The sequence below is a fragment of the Naegleria fowleri genome (genome assembly GCF_008403515.1).
Source record: "Naegleria fowleri strain ATCC 30894 chromosome Unknown tig12, whole genome shotgun sequence".
In the NCBI taxonomy this organism is placed as follows: domain Eukaryota; phylum Heterolobosea; class Eutetramitea; order Acrasida; family Naegleriidae; genus Naegleria; species Naegleria fowleri.
The window spans coordinates 798,841-821,204 of record NW_025407944.1 but is presented as its reverse complement, the minus strand read 5'-3'; the positions used below and the strand labels follow the sequence as shown (position 1 = coordinate 821,204).

Below are 22,364 nucleotides of genomic sequence, written 5' to 3'. Positions count from 1 at the left end.
CAGCCTCAAAAAATACCGCAAGTTCGTCATGCATGTGTCAGCCTGGAACGTTCCACCAGCGCATGACATAACTGTTACCCTCCCAACAATTAAATATTATTCAGTTTTTGAAAGAAGGAAGATGTGGAATCGGATGGATATGAATGTCTTTCTCGCCGTCATTTTCTGCTTTTGTGATGGACTTGAAGGTGATAGAGCTTTGGGATCTTGTTGGACGGCTTTTTGAAGGGTTGCTGTATTCCAACCCGCCAAGAAAAGAATTCCACAAGAACAGCAAATATTATTTTAAAAAAAAACGATATCTCAAGCATTTTCTCCCTCGTTTTGGTTTGGAGCACTTGATCTTTCGAAATTTCTTTTGAATAACAACACGTGTATTCGTCGGCGCAGCCAGCAGCTACTCTCTCAAATCGACCTTCTTTCTACGAGCGAGCGTTGTTGTTTATATATTTTTATCATCATCATCGTTCCGCAATTAAATTTGAGAATTCTTCCCAATAATTAACAAAATCATCATCATCATACGGGTATCCAATCATTATTAATCTGGCATCCTTCTTCAAGACCAACTCTAGTAATATTTACTCACTACAACTCACCGTTTAAACTCTCGGGTTCAAACTTTTTTTAATACTTCCACACTCTTTAATACCTCTCTTCGAAAATGATGTCCCAGGAAGATCTTGTTAAATTTGAATCTCTGTGCAGATCCATTTACGGACAGGTTGAAAGCGAGAGAAAAGAAGCGGAGCGGCAACTCCACATGTTCCAAAAATTGGAGAATTATCCAAAGCTTATCATGATTTTTGATGCAAGCGCAGATCCTCATGCTCTCTTTTTTGCAGCCTCACAAATTACCAAGATGATTACAAATAACTGGAATAGTTTCTCGGCAGAAAAGAAGACTGATTTGAGTAAGTTTTACCCTGATTTTGTTCATTCTAATGCTCGCAAATCTGTTATTATAATAATTCACAAATATCTATATTTTTCTTTACAATTATCCTTTATTATTAACACACGTTTTTCATGTGCATCTGAACAATTATCTTGACTGAACGCCATCATTACTACCTTGTACATTCTACTACTACTACGTACTTCATTCTATGAAATCCACATTCATTCACTAAAATCTTCTCATTTGTAACTATTTGTAAATTTTCCATCAATTCCATCTACAACAGGAAATTATTTATTAAACTATTTGGCAAAGAGAGGAATTGAAATTCCCAAGTTTGTATCATCAGAATTACTGAAACTAGTTGGTAGATTAACAAAATTGGGGTGGCTAGAGGATCAGCAAAATAGAGATCTTCCCGAGCAAATTAAAAAGTACTTTATACAAGTTACGAACCCACAACTTTCCATTGTTGGACTCAGAATTTTAAACAGTATCATTGAAGAAATGAATACCTTAACAACACGAAAAAGCTTAACTCAACATCGTAAAATTGCAGTCTCATTCAGAGATTTGGCATTACGAGGCATTTTTGAAACTTCTCTTTTTACATTGAAAGATGTATTGAGATCTTTGAGTGGAATGGGCCTCAACATTGGAGGAATGAACAATAACCTTCAGGCTAATGAAGCACTTTGCCAAGAGGCCCTAGAATTAACCTTAAGTTGTCTTAAATTCGACTTTGTCGGTATTTTCCCAGATGAGTCATCAGAGGATGTTGGAACGATTCAGATACCTGGTGCTTGGAGACCTCTTTTTGAGGAGTCTGACACTTTGGAACTTTTTTGGAATTTATATTCAACTCTTGGAAATCCAAAACTTCGTAAAGATGTCCTTCAAATTCTTGTGCTCTTGTGTAGTGTGAGAAGGTCATTATTTACGGGTGATGATGAGAGAAAAGATTTTCTTTCAAAATTTATTGATGGCATGTCTGGAGTTTTAAAAACGAGGTTTGGACTTGACGATCAAGATACATATAATGAATTTTGCAGACTCTTGGCACGAATTAAGTCCAACTTTCAATTGAATGAGTTTGTGGTTTGCAAAGGTTATGTGCAATGGCTAGATTTGAGCGCTACATTTTCTCAAGAGAGTTTCAAATCTCTTGAATGGTCTAATCAAAGCGTTTATTACATTTTAAATTTGTGGTCGAGACTTGTTGCCTCAAAGCCCTATCTCAAGGCAGAGCACGAGAGCTATCTTGACAAGTACGTTCCAGAGATTTCCAAACAATACACCATATCCAGATTAGAGTATGCAAGCTTGTGTGCCAGTGATGACAGTGTAGAGAACCCATTGGAACATAAGGAGAATCTCGATGAGCAACTTGATGCTATTCCTCAACTCATTCACTTTGATTACAAAGTTTCAGGACAACACTTAACCGAACTTTTTGACCCAGTTCTACAAATGTACATAGAAGCAGTGAACACAAACATTCCAATTCAATCTCTGAACGAATTAGAGTTAAAACTCACTTGGTTAACTTATATTGTGGGTTCAGTTATTGGAAAGCGATATGTCAGTTCATTATCTGTGGAAGAAGCAGAATTATTGGACGGTACATTATCTGCTAGAATTCTAAGACTCATTCCTTTGATTGATATTAGAATCAAGAATTATTCCCATACCAACTATTTGCGCGATACATCATTACAACATTTAGAATTTTCCCTTCTTTATTTCATGAAAAGTTTTAAGAAGTCCTATTTGGGAGATGCTTCTGGCTCCGTAGGAAATAGTAGCACCCCGAAGATATTTACAAGACTTTATGAATTGTTGAATATTGCGGGTGAACAACTTCAAGTGTTGAACATTTTCATTGGAAAAATAGCTAGCAATCTTAAAGTGTGGGCTCGTGTCGACAATATTGTGACAGAAACAATGAGCTTGTTTGATGACATTGCTTCGGGCTACTTGAGCGCAAAATTAGCATCCAAACTGGAAACTACTCGATACCTATTGTTGAATCATGGCCCTGAAAACTTCCCATTCCTCAATGAAATTACCAATCTCAGACAACGAACTGCTTTCTACAAGACACTATGCAAGTTGTTGTTCCTTCAAAATTATACGGAAGATGATTTTCTTTCATTTATTAAGCCACTCGAATCGGTCAGTGATCGACTCAATGCCATAGACAATCCAGAGGTTTTCAAACAAGAAGGAGTTAAGAACGCTCTAATTGGTTGGTGTCGTGATTTGAGAGGAATTGTCATTGGCTGCAACAACAAGAGGACCTATACATTTTTCTTTGATTGGTTTTTCGACAAGTATAGCAGTATTTTAGAAAAAGCTGCTCAAGTATGGTACGACAATCAATTCGTCATGAATTCATTATTGAAATTCCTGGCAGATTTTGTTCTCAACAAGAACCAACGAATTTGCTTTAGTTACAGCTCTCCACATGGAATTTTAATTTTTAAAAAAACAAGCTCCATTCTCACAAACTATGGCCAACGTTTACAAAATGTGCCCATTCGAGAGAAAGCCTATGACGAAAAGTATAAGGGAATCTGTACGAGTATGAACATTTTGTCGAGATGCCTCGCTGGAAAGTATTGCAACTTTGGTGTCTTTGATTTATACAAGGATCCATCATTGAATGAGGTACTGAATACTGTTCTACGTTTGGCCCTCAGCATTCCATACTCAGAAATTATGGCATATCCAAAATTGTGTAGAGCATACTATGGCTTGATGGAGACTCTATTCCAAGAGCATACACACACCATCATCAAGTTTGAAACACCAATCTTTTTGCAAATTTTAAAGTCACTCGAGGAAGGTGTCTCTATTGAAGATTTGGGTTTGTCCTCTCAGATATGTGCAGCACTGGATAATCTCTTTACCTTCTACTACACCCAAGCAAAAAAGAACACACCAGATGCCCAACTCTTGGCCAGTCACCTTAAACAAAACATTGACCTCATTCCAAACATGCTTTCTCAATTTTTCAGAATTATTATTTTGGAAGAGTGTGGTAATCAGTGGAGCTTGTCAAGAACCATGTTGGTGCTCATTGTGCTCAATCCTCCATTCTATGAAACGTTGAAGCAAGGTATTATTAATTCAGTGGCAGGAAATGACCCAGAACGAATTACAAAAGTTCGAGAAGCCTTCGACAAGCTCATGGATGGAGTCGAGATGAATTTAGAATCTAAAAATCGCGACAAATTCACAGGTAATCTCATAACCTTTAGGCAAGATGTAAGGAATGTTCTATAGATGCAATCATGATGACAATAAAGAAACTGGAATGTTCAATAGATGCAATCTTCCACTTCCTCGATGATTCCCCAAATTTTCTTTCCCAATACAACGTACAAAAAAATGTCATCAAGCAGCAACGATTATATTTTGCACGGTTTTCCCGACAGCTATCAAAGTCCAAGAAAAATTCCAAAGGCTGATTTTATTGTATGTAATTCATCTTGTTGTTGAACATTGTGTTCGATTGCAAAATTGGAACGATTTATTAATATTTAATCAATCCGCTTTCTTTGGTGATTATTGTTAACTCGTGTATGATGGTACAAAAATTGATATGAATTCCGTAATTATACGTGTGTTTGGCGATGATGATGATGGTAATAATATCGGCACACCTTACATGGCTGTCTGTCTTTTGAACAACAAACAACCAATATTCAACATCAAATATTATTCCGAAATGTTTCATCACTATCATTCTCATCTTTCTTGTGTGTACACTTCTACATGGTCCTTTAACACCACCACCACAACAACAACAACCAAAATATATCAAATTGTTCATATCAATGTCTACACGCGCTACATGCTCCAACTTGACATTTTCAATGATATTCACTCTGGACAACAACAACTCGTATAGGAAGATGTAGAGGCATTGGTGAACAAGAAAGGTTCTTCCGATGTTCAAGACACAATCTCTCAAATCTATAGAGATCAAAATCAAAAACATCAACAATATCAAATCTTTGAATATCGTTTGCATGAAGCTCGTGAGCAATTAAAAGTGAAAATTCCAGATATTAAAAAGACTATTGAAGCTGTCAAATTCTTAAAGAAGAGCTTTGAAGGGGATGATGAAACGGATGCTTCAGACAAGATTGAAACTCACTTTAAACTTGATGAAACTGTTTTTGCTGAGGCAATCATTCCTAAAACTGATCGTGTTGCTCTCTGGTTGGGGTGTGATATTATGGTTGAATATTCTTTGGATGAAGCTATGGAATTACTCAATAAGAATGTCACATTGGCAGAACAAAAGTTAAGTGAAATCAATGAAGATATTGCATATCTTAAGGAACAAAAGACCACGACGGAAGTGAACATGTCTCGAGTTTACAATTATGGTGTGAAGAAGAGAAATGAAAGTAAAAAACAACAATAATTGTGCATGATTCTTATCCAACATGAAGCAAACGCACCATCACCAAAGAGATTTATTTATCTATAAAGTTCTTGAAACATGATCAAATGCAATCTCGTCGTCAATCAATACCGTCTCTCTTTTGCCTAACTCGTCCTGTTGCTGGTTTCAAAAATCATCCACTACACGAACTGTCCTTTAACCTCTATTTAACACCGAGATGGCTTTTTTTACAATTCACTTTCTGGTGTCGTACTCTCAGAAAATTCATCGGCAATACGATTCTTGGTACTCCTCTTGCCAATAACTCGAAGAGCCATTCTAGCAACAAAACGTATCAAATATCCGTAAGGAATACTCAAGAAGCCAATACTAACAGTCAACATCCATTGATACCAATTTAGAGGAATGGTCTGAGTAAAGTGGGATGCATGAAGTCCATCGTTCTTTCCGGTTGCAATTAGTGTTGGGTCGTAATATCCAAAATTGATAATCAATGCTTGCAACACCACAATTATCAAACTGATCGAAATGAACCAGGCACTTTTGAATAGACCTGAGAAAATATTGTACTCAAAGTTAATCTTTCTTGCATTGTACTCGTTAAAGACTTGGCAAAACACAAACGCATTGAAGACAACAGTTCTCGTCTCATCGTCGTTTCTTGAAAAGGAAAATGCTCCATTCCTAAAACTGGTGGCTCCATAATACAATGTAAAAAGCACAATAAGTTGGAATAAGGATTGCCCAAGCAGGAAAACCCACATTTTTGGTGTAATTAAACTTTCTTTTCGGCCATAAGGTTTCCTGTCCAATAACTCGGGAATAGGTGGCTCAGTGGCCAAAGCAAGAGCAGCAAAAGTGTCCATAATCAAGTTAATCCACAGCATTTGTACAGGGCTTAAGGGAGGTTTAAATCCTCCTGTCTCATTCACAAATGTAGAACTAATTGCAGAAACAATGGTGAGAACTAGAGCGACAACATTCACTGTTAATTGGAATGTCAAAAACTTCCTAATATTTTCAAAGATGGATCTTCCCCACAAGACACTTTTAACTATTGAAGAAAAATTATCATCAAGAATGATAATATCAGAAGCCTCTTTGGCGACTTGAGTTCCTGATAAACCCATGCTCAAACCAACATCTGCCTCTTTTAAGGCTGGAGCGTCATTGGTACCGTCTCCTGTGACAGCTACAACATTTCCTGCCTTTTTCAGGTATCTGACGAGGTTGAACTTGTCGGTTGGAGAGCTTCTTGCCATCACTTGAAGTTTGGGGAGAATTTCAGCAATTTGGTCATGTGTCATTTTTCTAAATTCAGGTCCCTCAATCGCAATACCATCCTTTGAAAGAATCCCACACTCTCTTGCAATATATTTGGCAGTAAGGATGTTGTCACCTGTAATCATTCGAACCGTGATACCTGATTTCTTGCACTGAGCGATAGCTGCTGGAACTTCAGGTCTCACTGGATCCTTAATACCCACAATTCCGACGCAGACCAGGTCCTCTTCCAAAGTGACTGGGTCCAGGTTTTCGAGATAATCCATTTCATCTTGTCGAGATGTGAATTCTCTGTCAGGATTTACATCCCTAAATGCAAGGCAAATGGTTCTAAGTCCTTGATTGGCCATCTCCTCAATATATCTCATCATTTCACTCTCTTTGTCTCTACTCATATCTTCGACAGTACCATCTGTTTTCATGTATCTGGAGCACAGCTTGAGAACAATTTCGGAAGCGCCTTTTGTGAACAAACGATACTTGGTATCACCATCTGGATTGGGAATCACCGTACTCATTCTTTTAAGTTTAGAACTAAATGGTAATTGTAAGTGGCAACCTCGTTCCTCACTCAATAAATCATGTCTTCTCTCTCGGTACGAGTCAATGGTTTGATTGAGATGCTTCACTAGAAGAAGCAACAAAGCAGCCTCAGTCTTACTTCCCTGAGTTGCATACTCTTTTGTTTTGTTGTCTTCAATTCTGACGAGATTTGCCTTAGAGTTGGCCACAACACCATCGATCAAAATTTGTAGAGCGCTCGAGTTAAGCGTGGAAAGGAGGGAAGAGAGTTGATCCCCAAAATAGCGACCTCCAAAATATGCATGCGTGACTCGCATTTGATTCAATGTGAGAGTACCAGTCTTATCTGAGCAAATATTGTTGGCACCTCCCATAGTTTCACAAGCTGCCAAGTGACGAACTAAATTCTGATCCTTCATCATCTTACGTACAGAGTAGGCCAATGCAATTGTTACTGCCAGAGGAAGACCTTCTGGAACCGCTACAACCACAATAGTGAGTGCAATAACAAAGAATTTGACAACTTCAACAATATTTTGTTCTTGCCATGATTCCTTAAATGCTGCTGCAGGTGGTATCCACTCTGTCGTGTGAATGAGCTTTTTAATCCAATACCCAAATATGAGAACTAGCAGTGTCATCAATGCAAAGCCCATACCCATCTTACCAATATTCACGGAAAGCTTGTCAAGCTTCTCTTCAAGAGGAGTTGATCCTTTTTCCTCATCGGCCTCCTTTAAACTTTGCAAAGTACGTCCCCATTCGCTCTGGACACCAACGCAAGTGACTAACATTTTTCCTGAGCCTTCAGCGACTGTGCAGCCACTCAACAAGAACGGACTGTCAGTTGTGTTCTTTTTAATCAAATCTGGCTCTCCGGTCATGACCGACTCGTCTGTTTTTAGCTGATTCGACTCAATGCACAAGCCGTCGGCAGGAATACCATCACCTTGTTCAATTTCAACAACATCTCCAACTTGAATAGTATCAATTAAAACACTGTGATTGAGACCGCCTCGAATAACCTTAACCTCAATCTTCTTGGATTCCCTTGTGAGAGATCTGAATTTTCGTTCTTTCGAGTAGTCGTTCACTGTGACTACAATACTGACAATTGCAACGGCAAGGAAAATTGCAAAGCCTTCAATCCAGCCAATAGGTCTTTCATCCTCAGTGTCGGGGAATGCAACACCTAAAACCATTGAAATGAAAGAGAAGAAGAGTAAAATTAATAGGGTTGTATCATTCAGTGAGTCAATAAATATTTTCCAAATTTTTCTTGCGGGCGGCTCTGGATAAATATTGAGGCCATAGAGAGCAGATCTCTCCTCAAAATTGACCTCCTTCTCCCAATCAATTCCTTTCTTGAGATCCGTTCGAAGTATTTTTGCAAGACCTGCAAAACCGCCGAGCTCATTAATGGCTTTGAGATTTTTGGTTTGGTGAATCTCTGTTAATTCTTCAACGGACAGAGAGAATACTTCCGGAGCAGCAGTCTTGCTGCTAACACTATGATAGAGCATTTCCTGTTGACCTGCAGTATGCGTTGGAGAACCATGCGAGCCACTTTTTTTAAATAATTGTTGTGAGTTTTTTAAACCTCCAGAAGGAGAGCCTTGAAGACCGCTACTTGTTGAGCTTTGTCGGTTCATGTTTGTTTGCCTTACTTGTGTTGTAAATGTTTTGTCCTAGTGAGAAAGGAACGGCAATATAATATGCAAGGCTTGTATTTGGTGTGTATGGGTACCTTTGAAGAGTGAAGTAAATAAGGATGGTGATATTATTGTTGTACCACCCGATGAAAGTGATGGTGAAGAGATAAAAGGAAGGCTATCGGTTAAGACAAAAGATGTATGTATGTGGCTCAAAATATTGCGGCGATAAGACGAGAGACAACTCTATGTTTCGTTCTTCCGTCTTATTGAAAAATTCAATGATGATCTCTCTCTTTGGAAATGGATCAATTTGTCTTTTCCAAAGGTAATGATGATAGTATTGCAGCGGTTGGTGTGCGTTTCGAGAGAGAGAGCTCGCAGAATTAAATGATTTTTTTTCAGTTGTTGAAGCAGTAAAAATTGGCGGCAGTCGACACATCAAAATTTATGATGCTCCTTGTTTTGGGACATCAAATGAAAGTTTTGTATGATTTGTTGACACCGATATCAGCTGTATATGATGCAAAATTGAAGACAGAGATACCCATTCAAACACTTCAAACATGCATCCAATGGCCATGTTTTAGAGAACACAACCTAGAATGGTTTGGTTTTTTCCATTATTGCAGTGTCAGTTTCCTGAACGTGACTTGACTGATTTTATGAGTACGTTATATATATTGAAGAAAAAATATTAAAAGCTCAAAGCACATGTTGAAGTTTTAATATTTTTTCCTTCTCATTGTAAAATACAAAATCATGGTTGAGCAGAATTTTCAAAAATTTCTTGTGAAAAAAATAAGTCAAAACCCATGTCCATTCAAAGACCAACTGTTTCTGTCTTCAACGCCAAGACTGCTGAAGTCGTTAAGGAAGTCGCTTTGCCAGATGTCTTCCAAGCTCCAATCAGACCTGATATTGTCTCCAACATGGTGAACTTTTTGAGAATGAATCTCAGACAACCATACGGAGTCCACAAGTATGCTGGTCATCAACACTCTGCCATCTCATGGGGTACTGGTCGTGCTGTTTCTCGTATTCCTAGAGTTAGCGGTGGTGGTACTCACAGAGCCGGACAAGGTGCCTTCGGTAACATGTGTAGAAAGGGTAGAATGTTCTCTCCAACCAGAACATGGAGAAGATGGATGCACGTCGTTAAGAAGAATGAGAGAAGATATGCTACTGCTTCAGCAATTGCTGCTTCATCTATCACTCCTCTCGTTCAAGCCAGAGGTCACAAGGTTGAACAAGTGAAACAACTTCCATTGGTTGTTACCGATGATTTGCAATTCATTGCCAAGACAAAGGAAGCTGTTGCTTTCTTGAAGAAGCACGGTTTGTTGTCCGATGCAAAGAAGGCTAAGGACTCCAAGACCTTGAGAAAGGGAAGAGGAAAGATGAGAAATAGAAGATACACTTTGAAGAAGGGACCTTTGGTTGTTTACAATGCTAAGGCTGGTACTCAAACTCCACCAATCGTTCTCGCTCTCAGAAACTTGCCAGGTGTTGATGTTTTGAATGTCAACCAATTGAACTTGTTGAAGTTGGCCCCTGGTGGCCATCCAGGTAGATTGATTGTCTGGACTGAATCTGCTTTCAATGCTTTGAACGAAAAGTTCGGTTCTTATAACAATGAGAAGGGTGCTTCCACTTTGCACTTTAGATCTGGTGCTACCTATCACTTGCCAAGACCAGTTGCTGTCAACACAGACTCTGCAAGAATTATTGAATCTGATGCTGTTCAAGCTGTCTTGAAGCCAAAGAAGGTCGTTCAAAGATTTGCCATCAATAAGCAAAACAGAAGCAATCCATTGAGAAACTTCAAGGCTTTGGTCCGTCTTAACCCATATGCTTTGAAATCCAGAAGATTGCAATTGTTGAGAGAGAGACGTGCTAAGGTTGGTGCTGGAAAGGCTGCTCAAAAGAAATAAATCCATTTGATTGCCTAGTTATGAAATCTCACCCTGGTTCAGAAATATATTGAATGATTTTTGTAATTCAAAGAACACTGAATATTTTGGAATTCATGCAAATCAGTACTGATCACCGCGTGCGGACGTTCATTGAAAAGTCCTCTCGACACTCACAATCTTGATACACTTCCTTGTCGCACTGAAACTCAGGAGCTTCAATCCTGTTGAACCTTGATCATGATTTTCATCTTTCATTTTCAAAAAAACAAAAAGTTTTTATAATGTCGACTGATCAATCAACCACAGCAAACAATAGTATCACTACAAGTCCCAAGGTTCGCACTGGATCCTGTCGATGTGGCAAACTCACCTTCTCCGTTCAAGGACCTCGTCTCTTCAGCAACTATTGTCATTGTCGTAATTGTCGAAAAGGAACCTCTGCTCCCTTCACTCTCATCATTGGTATTCCAGATCAACAATTTCAATGGACTTGCAACAATTTAGCCCTCCTAAAATCTATGCCTTTCACTGAAAATTTCGAGGGTTATTGTGCAGAGAGTGGTGGCTATGTGGCACAGAAACCTCTCAAAGCTCCTTTCGTGTCAACTGTTGCGTGTTGTTACGATGAAATGAAACAAACATTTTGTCCATTGAAGGATGTTATTGAAAAGGAAGGAGAGAATGGAGTGGAATACTTTTTCAAACCGGAACGTCATGTGAATTATGAAAATCGTGTGTGTGATGTGAATGATGAATTGCCCAAGTTTTTGGATTTTCCATCTCCAAGAGGAAGTGGCCGATTGTACTCCAAGGAGCAATAAACACAACAAGTGCATACTGATGATTTGCCACACTTGCAATTTATATTAACTCTTTATAATTTCTTTCTCATCAATAAGTATTCATTGATTTACAACTGTTTTGACAAGTGGCATTCGAACTGCAGAGATTGAATATTTTGCAATGCTTGTTGAATGGAATTCTCCATTTCCAAATGAATCACAGTAAGATTGTTTTGTTCTTGTTCATCACTCAAAATGCAACTCTCCAAGTTATGATCCATTTTGTTGGTCATTTGAAAAACAATTTCAATTCGGAATCCACATTCTATTGGTTTCATTTGAAAAAGCTTATTGAACAATAGACTCATGGAATGACTCACTTCATCTCCTTTTCTTAATAAAACAACATGTGGATCCTGTTTGCCACCCACATGACATGTCAACGCTTGATAAAAGGAAATGACATTTGGCAGATGTAAGGCAGGACACGGCTGAAAACTAGATGGGCTTAAAAGGATATCTTTTTGAACGCGATCTCCTGGTTGAGCCTCTAAGTAAATGGTATTTCTTTTAAGAATGGAATGAATTTGTTTTGAAAAATGAAAGCTTGCCGATCCATCTTTTTGTTTTGCAAGCATTATTCCAATCGTTTCATCATGTTCTCTGTATTCTAAATAAGGTAAGAGTTTGTGATACATGTTGTGAATTTTATAATTCAACCAATGAATCTCATGATGGTCTTGCAAGATGTCATTTAAATTATTAGGGCTGAAAACAATTGAATGATATTCATAGAACAATATTTTGATCGCCTTTTCATCAAGATTTCAAAATCGATCCTATGGATCAAAAAGTTTTTCACTTGCTGAATGCGCTCACCATCATCATTCAAAAATCTCTCATGAAAATTGTTAACAGAATGCAGTAGTCGAATCGAATCTGATGCAAACTTGTCAGTGTTGGATGAATACATTTTTTTCAACTCTCAAATTGAATCTTAGAATTTTTATTTCACAATATTCTTCCATTATGTGCGTTGTTACATAACGGTTGGCTCAAAATTGGAATTCTTAATAAATACATCTTCCATTCGATTGTTATTCTTAGAAATGCTTCGAATATTCGTCTTGATTAAAATACTCTCATTATTCATCTTGTCAATAATCTTGTCCAATAATTTTGCTAACTTGTTTGCCTTCTTTGTAGAAAGTGTTGACCCATGTGTTTGAATATAAAACTCAATAATGTCTTTTCGTGAGCATGAGTCTTGAAGTTGGACATAGGAAGCAATTCGATTGCAAAATGTGGTGTATTCCTCTGCTGAAATTGTTTTGGTTGTTTTCTTCTTTTTTCGAGGAGGTTCTGTTTGTGATTCAGAATTTGTCATAATGTCATTCATGTCTGTTGGTGTTGTTGTGGAGTCAAGTTCATTATGAGTGGCTTCGTCTTGCATTTCGTCGTCATCTTCATTGGTGTGACGCAGTGATGATTCTCCTTGATCTTTCACACCCTCTTCTTCGTCTTGTATTAACTGTTGAGATTTTTCAACTTCCTTTTCAAGTTGTTCGGAAAGTAATTCTACTCTCTTACGTGCCTCTGCGACACGTTTCGATATTTGAAGTTTCTTCTTTTCGAGTTCAATTAATTGCTCTTCTTGTGTGTCTTTTTCTTCAGGATCAATTTCATCTGAGTCAATACTATTTCGCAGCTTCTCAGCTTGTATTTCAATTTCGCCTAGTTTTTGCTCTTCTTCTGATTGGCTTTCACGTGCCAATTCGAGAGCAGCCTCAATCTTTCTACGTTGATTTTTCAAATTTCGTAACAATTCTCGAGTGGATTCTTGCTGATTTTTCTCACGTAGCGCGAGAATGCTCGATCGTGGCTCCCCATTAATTTCCTCATCATTGTCATCGCCTGTTCCACTCAGCACAACGTCAGATTTTGCAACTTTGGTGATGGAAGTTTTCAGTAATTCAATGGCTCTTCGAACATGGTTCACTTCGATTCGACTTTCACAATGCAATCGAGCAAGACTCTCTGAAAGTCTTACCAACGATTCTAATTGTCTTACAGTGATACGATAAGAGTTGCTTCCAACCTTGTCGTTTTGTCTCAATTTCACATATTGTTTCACAAGTTCCTCTTGTGCTTCCTGTGTCAATATTGGATGTATACATGTTCTACAATATTTGAGATAGAGTTTGATATCTTCAGGTGAGTACTGAACAGTATTGGAGCCGACAGTAATTTGTGTTACTCCGTCAAGAGTCTTGTCGAGCGTTGAGGCTCCCTTATTTTGATGCACAGAGACAATATGTTCTGCAATTTTCTTGTCAATTTCTGCGTCACATTCATCTTGCACCACAAAGAATAAATCGAAACGTGACATGATGGCAGGTGTAATTCCAAGATTTGCCTTCAAGGTCTTTCTAGGATTGTAACGACCTCCGATGGGATTTGCAGCAGCTAATATCGAAGCACGAGCATTCAGAGTGGCTCGAATACCCGCTTTAGCAATGGAGATTGTCTGTTGTTCCATGGCTTCGTGAATGGCTACTTGATCTTTCACATCCATTTTGTCAAATTCATCGATACAACAAACTCCATTATCTGCAAGCATGAGTGCTCCTGCCTCAATTGTAAATTCACCCCTTTCAGAGTCTCTCACTACCGATGCTGTTAAACCAGCAGCACTCGATGCTTTACCACTTGTGTATACGGCACGAGGAATGAGATGAGCCACATATTTCAAGAATTGTGACTTGGCTGTACTAGGATCTCCCACAATACAAATATTAATGTCACCACGAATTTGAATAAGTTCCTCTGTTTCTTTGTGGACCCCTCCAAAGAGCATGAGAAGAATACCCTTTTTGATATTTTTGTGACCAAAAATACTAGGGCAGATGGAGGCAGCAAGATTTTCATAGATATTCACATCCTTTGACATTTTAAGTATTTTTTCATATTCCTCGGCTGTGCAGCGTTTCATAAATTCTTCATGTGTCTCTTGTTCACCATTGTGAGAGCTCAATGCTGCAGATGACATGCCCGAAGAAGGAGCAGTATTGGAATTACTCATATTATGATCGATAGGTTCAACAGAATTGGCCAAAAAAACTAATCGGTAGGTCAATTCTCGAACACCTAAATCCTTAATACCTTTCACACCTTGTTTCTCAATGTCCCCCTTTTTTCGAGTGTTGGCATTAATGAGTTGGCTTTGAGCTCCTCCAAACATTTTTCCAACATCCGGCACTGCTAAAAGTGTTCCTGTGAAGAGACATTTATCTCCTGCCTTTGCACATTCCACACAATCATTCCTTAAAATAATATCCAAAGTTCGAGGCATGGATCCAGATGGAATCTCATGAGTATTTTCTTGGACTTTTAATTTTTGCCAATCCACAAATCGAGAGCGATGCATATCGAGACGCCATCTTTTGGTGTTGGTGCAAGTTTTGTTGACGCATGATATTGGTTCTGTATATTTGAATTGTTGCGGAATTGGATCAGAGACGGTTCCACATTCTACACAATTGAAAATTCCTTCGACAAGCTCTGGACGAACTTCCGAGGATCGTGTGACCACTCCACTTATACTCACGAGTTGACCGATGTGTACACTTCGGAGTTGACGAATTCTAGGAAGGATTTGTTTGATAGCAAATTTACATTGCATTGAGAAACATCATCATGTAATTAAATTCAATGTAAAATTGGAAATTTTCACACGCCAAGTTTTGTTGTGAAAACAATTTCATAAATTATTTCACATTCAGTATTGGCACAACAACAAAACAACAACTACATACTGTAACATATCTGGTAAATTCACAAATTTCAATTGAATGGTCGAATTATTTTCATGAGGCGAAGATGCAAATATTGCGCTCTCATTCATTGCCATGCTCATCATGGATGTATTGGCATCACTGGAAGCCAATTTCGTTCTTGAAGCAGAGGATGACTGAGAATGAATCCATTCCTTATACACAATATTCAAAGCATCCGTTAGAAAAGGTTCAAATCTGTAAAATTCTTGCCGTATCGACATGGCGATATCCATATCATAATTCATGACATGAGTAAAATCAATAACGACACTCCGAGCGGATGGAATTGGAGAAGAGGAAGATCCTCCATGATTCTCGCTGACTGTGTGAGAGGTATGAATGTCAGTGAATTGAATTTTTAATCGTTCACTGAGAGGTTCCTTTCCCGAAGGAGCAATGAGATATGAAGAAGCTATGGAGGAAGATTGATAGAGGGCATGACGGAGGAAATCATGAAACCATTGTTTGATTTGTTGATTGACTTGTTGCTCGCCTCCTTCAAAGAGATTGGTATCTTCCGAGGATGTTATCATGGTGTTGTAGATGTAAAGTGTTGTGGGTATGGATGGAATAATGAAATAAATATTTGGAGCGTGGGTGTGAGGAGCGAAACGATGATGATGGCCTACTTGTGGTGGTGATGGCGGTGGTGGGCACAGAATTGGCGCTCTCAATTTTTTGTTTTAAAAATTTGAAACCGATTGGAAAGGCGGGGTTTCAACATCTTTAATTTTCTTGTCTTTCGTTCTTATTGTTGTCGTTTTTCAAGTGAGTGTGATTGAACGACGAGATGAGATTGCAAGGTTTGGAGAGCTTGATCAATGAGGAGTCTATTCTTTGCTTCCAAAACCCAATCCTGGAGAATTCGTTTGACTTCTTCGCTAGATACATGTTGAGTCTTGTCAATTTCATTCACAGCGTCCACAAGTCTTCGTTGTTGCAAGTAAAATTCAGTTCTAGCCATGATGGCATTCAGGGTCTCTCCGTCCACAAACCCCTCCTCAGCAACTACAGCAAGTGAAAGAAGTTTGGCATAAAAGACGCCTAAAAGGCCGCTGTCGTGTGGTGTGAGGGATGCCTCAATAGCCTTTCTTTTAACAACCTTAAATCTTTCGGTTAAATCGTCCAATTTTTGAACTCCATTCTCAGATATCGAGCGAGGAATTGTCTCCACGACGGTCCTAATGAGCTCGTCATTTTCTGCCAACTTCTTTAAAGTATCAAGTTCAGGTTTGAATGGAGCACTTGTTTGAAGGATGTCCTGAAGAGCCAGCACGGCAGCAGCAAACTTTTGTAAATCAATATTGGATGAAAAGTTGGAGGAGGCAACCTTATAGGTTTCTTCCATCGCATAGACTTGGTTGGTCAATTCTTGTACGTGCTTGGATCTTTGGAGAGCATTGTCATAGAATCCCATCAGCAAGTCATGAGCTTGTCGCTGCATGTTGAGTTCAAATTCATCCAGAATTTTCCTTCTCTCTGCTTCCAAATCTTCGGCGTGCTTCTTTTGAAGCTCTTCCATTTGATTTTGTAATGTTGCAATATTCTCCTCTGATTCTTTCTTTAGAGAGGCCAATTTTTCTTCAGTGAGCGCTTTCATTCTGTGGATACTCTCTTCTGATTCGTGCTTGATTTGTTCAATCAATTTTTCCTTTTTTGCTAATTGAGTTTCCAAGCGATGAATTCTTGAGAGGAATTTGTCTCGATCTTCTTCAGAGAGTGGAGCAGTCAAATCATCAATCTCACGACCCAACACATCGGAAATAATCGAACCACTGCTTCTTACCTGAAGAGAATTGAGACTATTCAATTGTTGCTCCAAAATATTCTTTTCACTTTGGAGTGCTTCCTTTTCGGAGAGTAAATCTTGCTGTAGCTTGATATTTCTCTCCAAATTCTCAGAGAGCTCTCTCTTTTCTTGCTCCAATGATGAGACTTTTTGAACGAGTTCTTTCAATTGTTCCTGTAATAGATTCATCTTGTTATTGTAGGAATCTTTCAAGGCTAACAATTTAGCAGTGTGTTGTTTTTCTAACTCTTCCAACTCGTTACTTAAGGAGCTAAGCTTTGATTTGGCTTGCTCTTGTTGCAGCTTTTTAGCTTGAATTTCTCTCTTGAGTTTTTCGGCTGTTTTCGCTTGTTGTGCGTGATCCTTTTCCATGGCTTGCAGGGAATTGTTGATGTAAAAGACCACACCAGCAGCTACTGCTCCGGTCAAAAGAGAGGAAATTAGAACAGTCTTGAACATGGATCCACTCTTCGAGCCACCTTGTTGTTGCTTGTTGGATGATGAAGATCCAGAACCACCACTCTGTTGTTTCTGCTGTTGAGAGAGGGTAGTAGTGGTTGGTTTATTGGCACCTGCTGTGGTGGTGGAATTTACAGCAGTGGTCGTGTTATTATTATTATTTGATGATGGTGATGATGACGTTTTTGATGTAGTTGTTGCGGAAGGTTGTTGATTTTGTTGTTGAATCAGCATCATCTTGTGGAAGGAAGCAACTCTACCGTTTTGAGTTTGTGTGTAGGATGAAAACAGACCCTTTTGGGTGGTGCTATGAATTGAAGAAGAAGCCGAAGAAACATGACCACCCGATGTTGATGAGAGCAAGCGCTTGGAGAGAGAACGCACAGAATTTCGAGCCAACATTTTTTTCTTCTTCTTAAATTTCCTAATTTATTCGGGTTTCATCAAGTGAGAACAAAATGTCACAGCAATAAATGGAAACAATAATCTCTCTCTTTATTCCTCTTGCTTTGTGGGTGATGCTACCTGTACTGATGTGCCACTACTCGAGTTCTGTGGTGTTACTGTTTTAGGTTTTGGAATTTGAGTCACTTCGTACAATTTTTCTACGGCTGGTTTCACGACAGCAATTCCTTCCAGCCAATGAGTGCTACACAACACATCGAGAGCCATATCGAGGGCTTCGTTATCATCTCTCATGACTGCATCGCCACACACTTGAAGAGCTCCATACAATTGATTGGCAGTGTATTCACGAACTTTGGGGAATTTGCTCATGAGGCATGTGTGGAAGAGTCGCTGGAATGCCTTTTCTTTGGTGGGATTTTCAAATTTGATGAGTTCACAGAATACATCGACAGCAAGCATGATTTTTTGTACGTTTTTGCAGGTGCCAATAATTTCTTTGGTGGTATTGATCACTAATTGCTCACTCATGTTGTATCTAAGGTGTGAAAATGAGATAATGTCGTGATAAAACAATTTCAAGAAGTGAATGAAAGTAATGAAAAAAACAAGAATAAATGTTAGAAATCAAATGGAGAATGATGAATACAATGATGTCACTCATTTTCGTCTAGTACTTACTGAGGTGGTTGGAACTTTTCAAAAACTCCATGACCAAGTAATAAGGCGAATGATTTCAAAAGAGGAACAATGACTCGATCATCTTGAGCATATTCCAAACCAACAGCCAACATGTCTGAAAAGACTTTTTCTCCCAATTCTTGCTGTTCTTGTTTCATGTATTCAATGAGAGCAGTGGTGCTGTATTTGAAAACATGGCTCGACATACCACCCATACTCACCACAAGTCCACTCAAAATGGAATATCTGTAAATGTCCAAAATCAATAACTTGACAAAGATTGGGAATGACTTCTCGGCAGAGGACCAATCGATGAGTTCAGAAGTGCTATCATGATGCACAATGACTGAGGCAAGCTCTTGTTTGTGTGGAATGTTTCGTACGAGATCATTCGATAGAATGCGGCAAATGATTTTTGAGGCATTATCTCTGACTCGATCAATTTTTTCAACAGCTTGCTTCAAGAGAGCTCGCATCAAATTGGTACCCATTTCGACACTGAAGAGAGTGGCAGTTTGGCCACTGCTGTCGTTCCTAGCGGCTAACAAATAGGCCCATCGTTCTAATGCAGTCATGGCGGCCTCTCGAACCCATGATCCTACGTCACCTCTCTTATCGACAGCATAATCATTGGATCCCTTAATAAAGGCATTGAAAATTTTGTTAACATTCAACTCAGTAATACCATTGTCTCCAATACCAACATTTTCACAGAGAGAAATGATACCAAGAATTGCGTTTCTTCTTGCATCAGCATCTTGTAAATCTGGATCTTGTTCCAATTCAAGTTTGCTGATGAGAACATCAATGGCTTGATTAAAGTTAGGCTCAATGACTTGTCTTGGTAAAACTCCGAGAGCGAGTGCAAGACCTCGTCGAGTGGCTGGATTAATCTCAGTTCCCAACTGTTGAATGTACTTCTGGGCAATCTCTTGGGCAAATTCAGCATGTGCCTCATAGTACTCGGCTGCGAAAGCTTTTAGTGAGTTGACAGCCATTTCAATAATTTCATTGTTAGGATGTTTCAAATTTTCATCAATGGTTTCTTGGAAAATGGAGAGGGGCTCCTTTTTGAGTTGGCGATTGCCGAATGAGGAAGTTACTACCATCGTAGCAGGTAAAGTGATATGACTGAGAGACATGCATTCAATGAATCTTGAAACCGCTTCTCTCATAATTTCTCCACCCTTGCCACGGTATAATCTTTTTGCTTCAATATTTGGTACAATGTGTCGAATTTTTTCTTGCAAATTCTCGTCAAATGAAATGCCACTTGTCTTGAGTGCAAGAATCACCTCTGAGAGCGCCAATAAACTGCCATGTCTTGCATTGAGATCATTCTCCACACATCGATCAATCTGATGGATCGATTGTCATCAAAAATATGCATGTACGTGAAGCATGCAAAAATGAGTTCAAATGAATTTCAAATGAATGTTTTTGTCAAAAAGAAACAAATCCAAATAACAACAACAACATACCAATATTGGAATAATATGGTTGAAAATAAAAGTAGAGTCTCTGTCACATAATTTAGCCAACGTCTTGGAGGCAAGCTCGCGAATAGATTTCTCCCAGTGAGTGACTTTTGTATCCACCAAATAAGTGATTAAACTTTGGCAATATTCTGGATATTGAGCAATGTAGTGACTAATAGTGAGATACGAGTTGTTTCGATTGCACAATGAAAAGTAGTCAGCAACAGTAATAATATCAATACCATGAGGGAAACTGCCTTGACGTCCAACGTTTTCTTGAAATGCTGCAGCTGCTGCTCTTCTGCAATTGACCTCTCGATCGAAAACTGCTATTTTAACAAGACCCTGGGCGAGTCTATTCATGTAAGGTTTCATGATATCTGGAGCATAGGCTCTTGCAAACGCCCAACAAACATAACAAGCAGCGTCACGAACATGAGCACCTACGCTGTGAGTTCCCTTTCTAACGTCATAAACAAGAGCTTGCTCTAACAGAGGAATGACCTGCTCCAGTCGTTCTGGAAGTAAGAGCCCTCTACGTGCTAATTCAGCCAATGCAAGAGAAGCACCATGCCATGAGCTGTCATCTTCATTGGGATTCATCAATTCACATACAGACTCAACAATCTGATCACCTAAATACTTGGGAAGGCGAAGTGTAATTCTTCCAATGCCTTTAGCAGTACTCCATCTCACAATGGTATCCTTATCTCTCAATCCATTGATGAGATGTGAAATAATTTGTTCAATTTCTTCTGGGATTTCAATTTCTTCGTCGTCAGCGGCAGAGCTGTCTTCATTCGCAACGGTTTGTTGGCTCGTTTGAGTTTTCAAATGCATGAGTGTGAGGCGTGTGGTGTGATATCTCCATGCCACGACACGAGGTTTTAAAAAAGTAAGGCCAATTCTCTGGATGAGTTTAACATTGAGATGTCTCAACATGGTATTGTTGGTATCGGCCTCAGAAATGACAGTACTCCATACGAGTGGAATGACGTTGAGCAACTCATCCCTCTTACCAATTTTGAAAATCATGACAATGCTACGTAGAATTCCAGCTCTCTATTGGTATAGTGGTGTTGGTAACAATGTCATGTGCATTCGTTGGAATATTAGTTGCCACCATTTAAGAATAATTGAACAATTCCGATCAATACATACCAAAAAGGTGGTGGTTTTTGAATTGGACAAGGTCTCAATTCCCCACTTTACAAAATCTGGTAATTGTTCTTTTGCCATGTCTGGTCTAGTGAGTAATCGTGAAATTAATAAGGAAGCAGAATCTCTTGTTTTGCCTGGCTCTGATAATTGCGCTTTGCATTCTTCAAGCATTTTTCTTGGGAGTTGGTTTGTTGGATCGACCACTGTCAAGTCAAATGGATTTATGACAATCATACTCAGCCACAACAGTAAAATGTATTTTGTTTCCCATTCATTGGCTGGAATGGTCTTGTAAATTTCAAATAGGGGTTCCAAATCAACAATTTCATGAGGAAATAATTTTGCTGAAAAGTTTAGAAAAAAGTGTAAAATTATTTCCAATAATTAAAACAACAAACATTCGTGTGACACATACTCACTACTTTTTGGCCTCTCACTTTGGTCAAGGTACAAATACTTTGAAATAAATTGTGTCTAATTTGTTTCTCCTGAATGGGATTGTCGAATGTAATCTTTTCAGAATTTAGTCCAATCACTCTTCTCGCAATATGCATCAATTCCGAAACAATTTGAGTGAGATGAGGATCCAATAATTGACTTTGTTCCATATATTTTGACAGCTTTAAAAAAAGTTTGTGTTGAAACAATTTTCACAACTTTAAAACCTACAATTCTATTGATGGCTGTTCCTGTTTGTTGAATATTCTCATAACACTCCTTCACTTGATACTGTTTAATCAATTCCGATAACTCTTTATGTTCTGCAAAGAATGTTTGATGGCAACGATCGGCATCCTCTTGTTGTTGCATAGAATCCAAGGCAGAACAATCGTACATCATTTCATTATCTTGTGTTGTATCCATCATTGTTATTTTGAAGAGAGTGAATATTTCAGAATATACAATTAGAAATAGTGGACAATAGATGTGAATGTATTTTTTTGTTGTATTGACGAAAACAATTTTGGCGCCTTTTTTCTGATCGAACAAAAGCAAAACACAGATTCAAAATGTTCAAGCAAACATTGGACTTTTTGCCCGTTGGAAGGAATGGCACATTCACATCTATTGTCCATAC

At 38.6% G+C, this 22,364-nt stretch overlaps 9 protein-coding genes across 9 annotated transcripts; 4 read left to right on the top strand and 5 right to left on the bottom strand.

Annotated features, from left to right (window-relative positions):
- Window positions 1-664: 664 nt before the first annotated feature.
- FDP41_012055 (uncharacterized protein) lies at window positions 665-4,189 on the top strand (the record flags this gene model as incomplete). The annotated part of the gene is made up of 2 exons (XM_044702533.1): window positions 665-914; window positions 1,188-4,189. 2 exons carry the CDS (start codon window positions 665-667, stop codon window positions 4,187-4,189), a joined length of 3,252 nt encoding a protein of 1,083 aa, XP_044566907.1.
- A 105-nt stretch (window positions 4,190-4,294) lies between these two features.
- Window positions 4,295-5,339, top strand: FDP41_012054 (uncharacterized protein; the record flags this gene model as incomplete). The annotated part of the gene is made up of 2 exons (XM_044702532.1): window positions 4,295-4,381; window positions 4,818-5,339. 2 exons carry the CDS (start codon window positions 4,295-4,297, stop codon window positions 5,337-5,339), a joined length of 609 nt encoding a protein of 202 aa, XP_044566906.1.
- A 209-nt stretch (window positions 5,340-5,548) lies between these two features.
- FDP41_012053 (uncharacterized protein) lies at window positions 5,549-8,779 on the bottom strand (the record flags this gene model as incomplete). The annotated part of the gene is made up of 1 exon (XM_044702531.1): window positions 5,549-8,779. One exon carries the CDS (start codon window positions 8,777-8,779, stop codon window positions 5,549-5,551), a length of 3,231 nt encoding a protein of 1,076 aa, XP_044566905.1.
- An 815-nt stretch (window positions 8,780-9,594) lies between these two features.
- FDP41_012052 (uncharacterized protein) lies at window positions 9,595-10,713 on the top strand (the record flags this gene model as incomplete). The annotated part of the gene is made up of 1 exon (XM_044702530.1): window positions 9,595-10,713. One exon carries the CDS (start codon window positions 9,595-9,597, stop codon window positions 10,711-10,713), a length of 1,119 nt encoding a protein of 372 aa, XP_044566904.1.
- A 263-nt stretch (window positions 10,714-10,976) lies between these two features.
- FDP41_012051 (uncharacterized protein) lies at window positions 10,977-11,516 on the top strand (the record flags this gene model as incomplete). The annotated part of the gene is made up of 1 exon (XM_044702529.1): window positions 10,977-11,516. One exon carries the CDS (start codon window positions 10,977-10,979, stop codon window positions 11,514-11,516), a length of 540 nt encoding a protein of 179 aa, XP_044566903.1.
- Window positions 11,517-11,605: 89 nt separating this feature from the next.
- FDP41_012050 (uncharacterized protein) lies at window positions 11,606-12,175 on the bottom strand (the record flags this gene model as incomplete). The annotated part of the gene is made up of 1 exon (XM_044702528.1): window positions 11,606-12,175. One exon carries the CDS (start codon window positions 12,173-12,175, stop codon window positions 11,606-11,608), a length of 570 nt encoding a protein of 189 aa, XP_044566902.1.
- Window positions 12,176-12,516: 341 nt separating this feature from the next.
- Window positions 12,517-15,846, bottom strand: FDP41_012049 (uncharacterized protein; the record flags this gene model as incomplete). The annotated part of the gene is made up of 2 exons (XM_044702526.1): window positions 12,517-15,121; window positions 15,293-15,846. 2 exons carry the CDS (start codon window positions 15,844-15,846, stop codon window positions 12,517-12,519), a joined length of 3,159 nt encoding a protein of 1,052 aa, XP_044566901.1.
- A 215-nt stretch (window positions 15,847-16,061) lies between these two features.
- On the bottom strand, window positions 16,062-17,963 carry FDP41_012048 (uncharacterized protein; the record flags this gene model as incomplete). The annotated part of the gene is made up of 1 exon (XM_044702525.1): window positions 16,062-17,963. One exon carries the CDS (start codon window positions 17,961-17,963, stop codon window positions 16,062-16,064), a length of 1,902 nt encoding a protein of 633 aa, XP_044566900.1.
- Window positions 17,964-18,056: 93 nt separating this feature from the next.
- On the bottom strand, window positions 18,057-22,153 carry FDP41_012047 (uncharacterized protein; the record flags this gene model as incomplete). The annotated part of the gene is made up of 6 exons (XM_044702524.1): window positions 18,057-18,504; window positions 18,648-20,005; window positions 20,129-21,187; window positions 21,287-21,630; window positions 21,702-21,906; window positions 21,956-22,153. 6 exons carry the CDS (start codon window positions 22,151-22,153, stop codon window positions 18,057-18,059), a joined length of 3,612 nt encoding a protein of 1,203 aa, XP_044566899.1.
- Window positions 22,154-22,364: the final 211 nt, after the last annotated feature.